Source organism: Anneissia japonica, unplaced genomic scaffold (genome assembly GCF_011630105.1).
Source record: "Anneissia japonica isolate Jap-2015-1 unplaced genomic scaffold, ASM1163010v1 scaffold171446_len717541_cov154, whole genome shotgun sequence".
In the NCBI taxonomy this organism is placed as follows: Eukaryota; Metazoa; Echinodermata; class Crinoidea; order Comatulida; family Comatulidae; genus Anneissia; species Anneissia japonica.
Window position 1 is genome coordinate 339,155 of NW_022696538.1, and position 10,579 is coordinate 349,733.

The 10,579-nt window shown below is 33.9% G+C and overlaps 1 protein-coding gene across 1 annotated transcript in view; it reads right to left on the reverse strand.

Annotated features, from left to right (window-relative positions):
- LOC117102109 (leucine-rich repeat serine/threonine-protein kinase 2-like) overlaps nucleotides 1-6,403 on the reverse strand; it is a 75,546-nt gene extending 69,143 nt beyond the window's left edge. Inside the window, exons 1-4 of the mRNA XM_033242310.1 lie at nucleotides 6,270-6,403; nucleotides 5,078-5,233; nucleotides 3,753-3,844; nucleotides 2,640-2,719 (exon numbers count right to left, since the gene is read on the reverse strand). Of these exons, the coding sequence (XP_033098201.1) occupies nucleotides 2,640-2,719; nucleotides 3,753-3,844; nucleotides 5,078-5,204 (299 nt within the window). The 5' untranslated portion in view covers nucleotides 5,205-5,233; nucleotides 6,270-6,403. The remainder of the gene's footprint in view (nucleotides 1-2,639; nucleotides 2,720-3,752; nucleotides 3,845-5,077; nucleotides 5,234-6,269) is intronic.
- Between the last annotated feature and the right edge of the window lie 4,176 nt (nucleotides 6,404-10,579).

Sequence of the window (10,579 nt, forward strand, 5' to 3'; positions counted from 1 at the left end):
CCTGCCTCAAACTTCCTTAAAAAATGAAGAAAGATAGAAATATCCAGAAATGTATTTACAGCGCCAGCTTAAGCTGAGCCAGCAAATTATCGACAACTTGTTGTCTGTGTTTGTGTGTTTAATCTGATTTCATGTATAAAAGCTAGAAAATTAAATTTGGAATAAGAAGAAACTCAATTAATCACCAAGTAACAGTAGTATTATGTCAATAGCAGTCATGACTACAGATTTACAAGAGAAAAAAATTTGCTAGTTTAGTGTGCCTACAAAAATTTAGCAAACTTCCTCTTTCACATTCATCTCTGTGAATGCACATTCTGTGTGAAACTTCCCCCAATATTATAGAGAAATTTGAACGACGAATTATAACCACTGACCAACTACCTGGTGAATTCATTAAACATTACCAGCCTCTCCTCGACATCATCACAATTCATTTTCAATAGAACATTACTAAATTTCAAATATTTCTGTTGTATGTACTACAAGAACAAAGAGGAACTTAATATGTATAAAGAGAAATAATGCAGGGCCTAGTTTAGTTGTTTTAAATGATAAGATATATATATATTAATTTGTTTGGTCCACTTTACTGTAAACGCCCCACCATGAAAATCACCCTACCTCTTTAACTTAACCGTTAGCACTTCGTCAAAATCACTGAATGTGCTTACTACAAAAAACGAAACTCAAAAACTAGAGGCCAGATAAATATAGGTTGAAACGTTTATAGTTATAAATATAGTGATTGCAAAAAATTTACAAAATTATTTTTTTCCTCCAGTATTCATGAGCACATGTCATACACAACAATGTGAGGGTTTTAAGCATATCATTATCATTGAAATCAATAATATTTTCCTGAAAAATGTAAATACTTCATCACTCAAGCAAACTTTAATATTTGATAATACTAAAATTCTGTATGGCTCTCTACATTGGTCACAAATTTTACTTATGGAGGCTTTGGCCATAAGGTGTTTTAAGCCTATTTTAAACACTGGGTTGAGAGCATCCAAGGAGCTTCCATTATTTACTTAATTCTGAATTGTAATTATATAACATGTACTTTTCTTAAAAGCATTATCTACTGTTTAAGTATATTTTATTTCAATGAATTATCTTATTGTTTATTTCATGTCATGAGACATTCATTCAGCCAGCATTCCCAGGCTTCTGTACTATTGTTGAATAATTGTTGATTATTCATTGTTTATTCACAATAATAAGTGATATACTTAATATAAGACACTCATTTTTTATTACCTCGTTTTTAATTGGCTAGTTATAACTTTGATTTTAATCTGATTGGTTGGTTTTTATTTTCTTTCTGTTATACTTTTGTAAATATTGTAAACATATATGGATGGGTGAGATTTTCGCACCAGTATGCTTGAAAATGATCAAATAGATCGAAATGTTGAATCTCAAAATGTCTCTGTCTTTTTTCGAAGTTACTGTCTTTTTGTTTTAAATTGATGTTTATAGTGAATATACAATAATTTATAACTGCATAGTAGCTATTATTGTTCAGTTGTCATGGTTTTTGTAAATTTTAACTACTGTTTAAAGACAGATTGTATATGCACATGCCTGAGTAACAGTTGATCAGTACCTTCAAACCTACTGTATGACTTGATGTGTCATAAAAGTCATTGTTGAGAAAACAATAAGGAACTTTTATTGAAATTACATCCATGGTGCAATACCTGTGTTACAAAATGGACTTTAAATTAAAAACCATTTTATCTTTACTAATGATTTGTGTTGTGTATAAACATTTACTTCTACTTTGTCTTTTTGTGCACTTTTGTATTTCAGTAATATTGTTTTCATTTTAAAAGGCAACTTTAACAATATTCTGTATGTATATCTTGTTATACAATAGTAAATTTATCTCGTATCTTGTATGATAACCAGCTACCTATACAAACACACAAATTGTCTATTCTGAAACTGACCTAAACTAGTTTTTAACGCAATTCATTGCATACACTTCTAAAAATAAACAATTATGAATGACTCATCTGGTCAAAGGTCAAGTTTAACGCACATTCACTAAGCCTACTGTACCTACACAGCATGCAGAAAGTAACATGATCATGGGACACTTATGACCAATAATAAAAGCTGAATAAACAGTTCCTGTGAAGCACTGTCTATTCAAACAGACACTCAATACAAAACAGATAAAAGAATTGTGTATAGTTTTCAAGTAGGAACAATGTTTTCTTTTGATCACTATATTTTGACTTTTGTGTGAAACCGCAATCAATCATCACCATCAAAATCATAAACAATTACTATTTTTATCAAAATTGTCATAGTAGTCAGTGGCGCAACCACAGGATTTTTACTGCGCCTGAGCATCGGCCTTTTTGTTAGAACAAAATAATAGTAAATTAATGGAAATAATGGAAAAAATGTACTTTAAATGTTATCTGTAATTTATGGTGTGCCGCAGCTCCATGGCTATACTTCATCCATAGTTTTGCGCTTTGCGTAAAGTTCAGTGGATGTAATATTTTTATTCGGCACCCACCTTTTCAAAATTTTGGATACACCACTAAGTAATACAGTAAACATCTTTAATATTGGTTATAAGATTTGCAAAATTCAGGTATGCCTAGAGTACGTACCCAGAAGCTGGACTTTTCTGTATCAATTCCCGCAATTTGTCGTTGGAATTCATCATGCAATAAAGGGCATCACAACATGTCTGAAAACAAAAAAAAATGTTAATTATTAAAAATAACAGCAGAATATATCTCATCACATCTGTGCAGATTGATCAATGTGTCCTTAGTATCTGGAAAAAAATAAATAAAAAGTATGCCAATTTAAGAAAAAAAATCTTCAATTATGTTTTGTTTTTTAAAATAAAACATGGAGTGAAGATGTAGATTGGTGAATAAGATGCTGTTGTGACATCAACACAAATCTATATCCCACACGCACAAGGATTTGAAATTTCACAAATGACATATAGGTAAACTGCTCTAAAATCATTTATAATCTTGTAAACTTGTACTTTAATTTAGCCAAGTTTTGATACTGATGCTTGAGTATAGCCCAAGTTCAAGAGATGTCTCATAAGGCTAAAAATCCCATGCATAGTACACGCCATTAGCTGTGCGTCACGTTTTGGCCTGGAAAAATTAGTTTGTCTCCGACCATGAAAATTGTCTTGATCAAACGCCTCTAGGACTAAATGTTATCTTTACATTATAGCGAAACAGTAGTAAATTGAAGTGGTTTGGTGCAATGTGAGCGGTTTGGTTTCCCAAACTTGAGGTCGGGGTTTCAAGCCCCTCGCTGTACATTTCAATTGTGTCTTTGGGCAAGGCACTATGTCTGCATTGCTTCTCTCCACCAGGAGTATAAATGGGTACCTGGTAGGGTTAAATGCCAAAATGTGCTGAAGTAGCTGCTGCAACTTTATGGAATACCCCTCCCCACCACATTGAGCATGAGTTTGTATTCAATAGGCCGGGGGTAGTAACGTGAAGCACTTAGAGGCCTTGTTGGCGTTCAGCGCTATATAAATCTAAACATATTATTACATTTAGTGGCTTGGAGCAAGCAAAAATATTATATTTAAGCATTAAATTGTGATGTGCAAAAAAATTTTTTTTTTCTAAAATGCCTCCAGGTAATAGGTCAATGCCTCTGACTGCCGGTCGTGCACTTTTTCCAGCCCTGTATAGACAAAAACCATGAGAAAGGACCGAAAATAAGTGTTAAATTCTTACTTGTTGTGTTTGCTTGTCATTACTTTGACTGGACATTGTATCCAAGACCGGATGATGACCATTGTATTGAATCAGTACATTCTGGCAGCTCTCTATATTAAGACAAAGTAAATAAATTTACTATGACAGAAAATAATTACAAATAAACCAAAAAAAAATTGGTCACCATACTGGGAGATCTACACCCAACCTGGGCCTCACCACGGTTGGGGCAGAGTGTAAACACTACAGTACCTCTAGATGCCTTTCAAATGACTCCTTTTATCCACACTATATAATTTGACAAGTACCTGTGATTTGTCCATATATAAGGATAAAATATAATCATGATGATTATATTTTGGTAAGAGGTGCTGTTCCTGGCTGTAAGCCAGCCAGTGTCAGGATTAAACGGAGCCTGATCACTTTGCTTCTCAAATAAACATTGTTATTGAGAGTTAGGTGGGCTAAGGACAATGTTTGTATCCGTATGTGTCCGTTATGTTGTAATTAAGTTGGGTGGCCTGCACTGCGGCTGCCACAGGTCTGAAGGGGCTCAGCCAAAATTTCGGATTTCCAATTAAAATGAGGACAAATAAATATTTATCATTATTATTATTATTATTATTATTATTATTATTTGGATGTGATATGACACCATTATGCCCTAAAGGGCCAATTCACACAAAATTTGACATATACAATTTTAAAACGTTATTTATACTTTTCAAAAATGTTTCAATTTTACAATTCTAAATTTTAATTAAAAAGACATTTTATAAAAGTTTGCTAGAATTTCACAAAAAAAATGGAAGATATAATATATTCAATTTACTAGCGGATGAGGGGAGTCTATTTTGAGCGTCCACTGTTCACTATTGGAAAGTTGGAACATAATGTGTTTAGACGGAAAAGGTAAATGACAGTATACAGTATATATTAATGTCCATGATTTTATCAAATTACTGTCAGAAAACCTACAACATGGTGATTACGTCTTGTGTGAGGTTGTGTCTACCAGTACCACTAGGGTGCCTGATCTGATAATATCATTTCTGAGGTTCTTCACTAAATTGGTTCTACCAGAAAAATACTCTTCATCTTTGAAATCATTAGTGCCATTTCCTATTATAGGAGTGGGGTCCACATTGGAATGAGATAAAGTTGGCCCAGTTTTTTAAGTGGATATTTCCAATTTAAGTGCTGAAATAGACATACAGCTGAGCCATAAGCATCCCACACCTTCTTTCCATATTCAAAAAACACAGCTCTTTCTTGACCTTCATTCTGATAGGCCTACTTCCTGTGGTAGTTTGAATAAAAATGCATCTACCTATGGTACTCACCGTACTCAGTCAAGGCTATCAATTCTTCACAAATCTTTGGTAGGATTTTAATTTCAAAGTCATTTTTCAGCAGTACAAGCAAATCTAAAGTTCGCTTTTCCCTCTCTTCTTCCTTAACATCGTCCATTTTTCATTTATCCTTTCAATGATTCATTTCTAAAAAAAACCAAAAAAAACAAAACAATTCACTTGTAAACATACTGCATATCTAATCAATAATTCAGAAACTCAATATAGCATGACAGAGCTACCAATTACATTGTTACTGATCTATTTCTCAGTATATTTATTTTTGTTTTAATGTTGAAAAAAACTTCTTACTGAATTATTATTATTATATTTTTTTAAATTATTATTATTAATGTTATTATTAATATTATTATTAAGTTAGACAAATTTGGAAGTGTGAGATTTTTTTTAATTATGTAGTATTTAGATAGGATATCATCATTGTATCTATTTCATGTGGAGTCAATAATGCAGTTGCATCATGGTTCTTAACTTTCTAATCTTTTTTAATCAACCAATGATATTAAAGAGAACCATTTCTTTCTTGATATTCAGTAGAAACACAATCTTACTGCCCTATTGGTTTGTTAACATGTATAGTAATTAATTTATAATAGGTTACCAAAACACAACTCAGTTTTAATGTTTCTGCCTTTACCTAGTACAGGTATTATTTATAGTAATATATCACCACTACTGACTGCTGTACCCTACATGTGGCTAGACTAAACGTTTGAACTTTGATTTTACCACAAGGCTAGCCTGCTTTAATCTTATTTATAGCCTCTGTGTGTCCTATTTATTATACGCAACACGTTCTCATGAGACGAAAATGAACAACTACGTATATTGATTTTGATACTGTACTCAAATTACCGTAATTCTACGTGATTATTCCAAGCCGTTACACCTTAAATCAATATCACTCAATCAACTAGACTACAGTCTACATCTTCACGATATCCAACAACTATACACATTACTTCCCTTCTCAATCCCCAGGTGTCAGTCAGCAGTGTGGCTGATTAGGGTTGCATAAAAAACCAGAAAAAGCGAAGGGCCTAGCCTAGCCTACTAGCCCTGCCTAGAGAACTAATCCAGGCCTCCTAGTCAAATTCCAACCAGTTAGAAACGGTAAACTACACATAATAAATTAAATCAGAAGTTCCTTAATCTCACCAACTTTTAAGCCACCAACTATTTCGAACTCAGAAGGAAACATAATATATCAAGATTTACGCCATCATCATTCAGCTGTGGGGGTTCACCTAGGCCTAGTCAACGCGCGTAACTCAAGTGTGGTTACCCAGCGCAGGGTAAAGTTTATCAACAAAAGTGGTCCAGTTCAGATGTCACATGACGATCAATTCGTCTAGTCACATGACTATGCAAATAATATTTTTACCACAGACCCTATAGGGTCTGTGATACAGTGATACTTCATTTCAAACACCATTCCGTTTTTTTTTGTTTTTTGTTTTTTTTTTTTTTTAGTTTTAACTCCCTGGAACGACAAAATAATATTAATAATAATAATAATAGCCTAATAATAAAAAGAACGCCTTTAACATTTTTGGTGGATTTTGTCTCTATATAAATTCCATGATTGATTGATTGATTGATTAATAATAATAATAATAATAATAATAATAATAATAATAATAATAATAATAATAATAGGCCTATTAATAATAATATCATTATTTTATTTTCATATCAACTGACAGAGATATATAAGGGTATAATATACTCTTCATTACATAAGCATACACAGCATGCAACACATTAATAATTATAATAACAATGACAATATACTGTAGTATAATTATTACCATATGCCTAATTGTTAATAATAACATTTTGGTCGAATCAAGATAATTTCCCGATTGCGTAAGGGAGAACATATGGTACCTGAGTCTTGTACAATTGCATGCACTGAAAACACTGTCGAACATGGTCAAAGCAGTGTAGTCCCGAAATTAGGAAAAGCTATGTTAATTTTTTTTTAATTTTTTTTTCTCGTGTTAATTAATCCAAATTCTATGATGGGAATTGGGCTTTGACAAAAAATCGAATCTGTATCTTCAATAATTGTATAAATTTGTAGGACCAAATCCATGGGGACAGGGTCTGATCTAATAATCTTCATCTGAACGCAGTTATTTGTGGAAACATTGTCTTCTTGCTAGCACTATCATTTTGTCATTTTGCCTTCAGATGAGCAGACGCAGGAGATCATCATCGGAAATTATGTTGGGATGGAAGCGTTGCCGTATAAACGATCGACGCCAAACGTGTGCGAACGTTTTGTCACGCATCCGTCTCACAATTTTTACATCCGTCTCACAATTTCATTGTTCCCTGGTTTTCCGTTGTAATGTTGCAGCGTGATGCCTGATGCATTATGTGCTCATACAATGTTATGCATTTACAATGTGATGCATTATGGCTTGAAATGTGATGAACTCATGTCATGAAACTTCATCGATGAATCTCTAAATTTGAATTGCATTATCATGTATCCAATAATAGCACATTTTCTGTGGTTGAATGTTGCTTAGGAAGGAGGGAATAAATGCATTGTCGTTCAAGATGTTGTGTCCGATCGACCTGAAAAGTGTCTAAATCTTCACCTGTCCAGTTTATTTGAAATTCCACAGCTGCACTGCAAATCTTTTACTCAAGGAAGATGAAGATGCTACGAATTTTTTTCATTTTTTTTTTTTTCATTTTTATGCCTAGCTAGGCCTACAACGGAAATCTGAAGACATGGAAGTGCATTTTACGAATTGGGAAGTCTGACTCACAATCTGTTTGTCAGTAGGAGTTACTGTGACGTAGACAAGTTAAAATTTATTCTAAAAATGTTGAACTAAAATCATTGATAAGCCTATTTCGTTATTAATAAAATATATTTATTCCATGTAGAACTGATTCAATCCACCCTTACTGTAGTTTAGGCATTTCCAGTATTCCGGTATTTATCATTCATCATTTTAACGCCTCTTAGGCATACAGTACTGTTAAAGCTATATTATTACTAAATTCAAATATTTCTATCTTTCAGATAGACAAACATCAAAATATGCCTGTTGATTAGCAGTGGCGCCAGAAATTTGCTCGGGTTCGCTATCCGACGGAGGGGATCGAACCAAGGGCCCTAGCTTCGGTCAGGGCCGAGCCTCGGTCGGTGCCGAGCTTCGGTCGGGGCAGAGCCTCGGTCGGGGCAGAGCCTCGGAATAAATTTAAAAGAACCCTGGTAGGGTGCACGGGGAAAGTTTTTATTGTTTAGTATTGACCAAATTGTGCTTTTAGACACAATATAGGGCCGGGATTAGCAATTAAAATAACGTTATTTGGAGGCAATACTATATTTTAGTTTTTTATCCGACGACCTCTTGTTGTGACGTCGGACGACAGGGGGTCCAAACCTGTCCGTCAGAGGGGGGTGTGCCCTCTCCCCCACTGGCTCAACCATTACCTTCTTGGATAATCGGCAACGAAGAGGAAAATATCTGAGCATTGCGCTCAACAGAGAATGTTAATAAAAAGTACAACAGATAAAGGTTCAATTTTTCTGACGAGTGTCAAAAGGACTATCCAACCGTTCGTCAACTTACAAAAAAAGAAAAGTGTGGGAATGAAAGTAGCCTATAATACCACCAGTATAGAGCCTATGTCAAAACCTCATGTTTCTTTGTACCATATATGTATTTTTTATATTTAAAAAAATATATATATTTTGGTCTTTGGTTTTGTTTAATTTGTTAATTCGTTTAAATTTTGTTCTGCAGAGGTACCCACAACTGTAGGCCTATCTACCACTACACAACTACCACTGCCAACTACAACAGCAGACATCCAAGCAAGTCCTACTCTCCTCCTCTCTTCAACTTTCACCCTCGTCGGATCAGGAAAAGCTCCAAGTGGCGCTCTTTTCGAATCTTATTGGATAAGAAGTGCGCATGACTGCGCGTTGCTTTGTCAACGGACACCAGCCTGCAAGTCGTTTAATTTTCCAGGGAATGTCATTGGACGTAACTACATGCAATGTGATATATTTAATACAATATTCAAAATCGAAGAGTTACTCTCAGACAGTATAAACTTTCGCTATTACATTATGTCATAATGCATGAATGTTCATAATAGTACGATTATCGTCTGTAGGCCTATTAAAAGAGCTTTATATAATGCTTAAAGTAGCTAGTCGACACTTCGTCAACCACATATTGGGGTGGTGATAAAATGGATGTAGTGTTTCGTTGTTACCGGGTCTGGTTGCACCAAAGTATCCCGGCTTTCCTTGCAATCAGTATGAAACAGTGTAGTATTTGATTACAAACAAAATATAGGCCTACTGATGAATGATTGATGATGATAATTCCTATAAAATGCGGATTCCCGCACAAATAAATAAAAACACATTACTGTATTTGAGACAGAGAGATAGGCCTGGGCCCATTATTTATCAGAATTGACTTGCTGCGACTTTATTAAGCATAGGCTATGCTATAAAGCGAATTTGCGATGTGTTTGGTACTACTGTATACAGTATTTGTAGGCGATGATAAGGCCCATATTATTATGAAAAATGAATGTATACATAGCACTTATCAATGCATGTTTTAGCATGTAGGCCCATCAGTTTTATAACTGTATAAAATTTGTTAAGAAGGTCAAATAAATGAATATGATTGAGGTCTCTTATACACATCTAGATGTGTATAAGAGACAGACGCCAAACGTGTGCGAACGTTTTGTCACGCATCCGTCTCACAATTTTTACATCCGTCTCACAATTTCATTGTTCCCTGGTTTTCCGTTGTAATGTTGCAGCGTGATGCCTTGATGCAAACTATAAAGAGTATATATTAAAATAGTGAGACGTAGGCCTATTACGTTTTTTTAAAAAATGAATTCATAGTGAAATGTTTACAAACAACGTTTAGTAAGTAAACGTTTAACTAATTTCTGGCCATGGATCATAACAAAAATAAAACAACATTGAATACATTACATAATTGGATCTGGATGCTTTTTAAATATAAAAATATAGTTAGGACTGTCATTTTACTTGATATTATAAATAATTTTTATTGAAATGCACCATTTACATCGACTCAAACCGACGAGCAGTGTGCCTTTTATGAATCCGACTTAAAGTTAAACGATGTTGTTTGTAATAAAAAAAAAATCCATAAATAGTCAACATCGCCCTCTATCGACATCCATGCTCATCATCAGACTTTTTCTTCAAGGAGTATTCAAAATGGCGACCACAACATAGGAAATCTAGAAAGGGAGTTGGAGTATTACTTGTCAGGAAGTTCATATTTTTTAGAAATGCTATTTTGAATAAATTGGCATATTGGGATATTATAGAAGGGGTTTGTGTTTTTTTCTCAAGAAGGCTGAATTATCATCAAAATATGTTGTGTAATTGAGGTATATTTCCGGTTTTCAATTTTCTACCGATTTGCATTGCTTGCT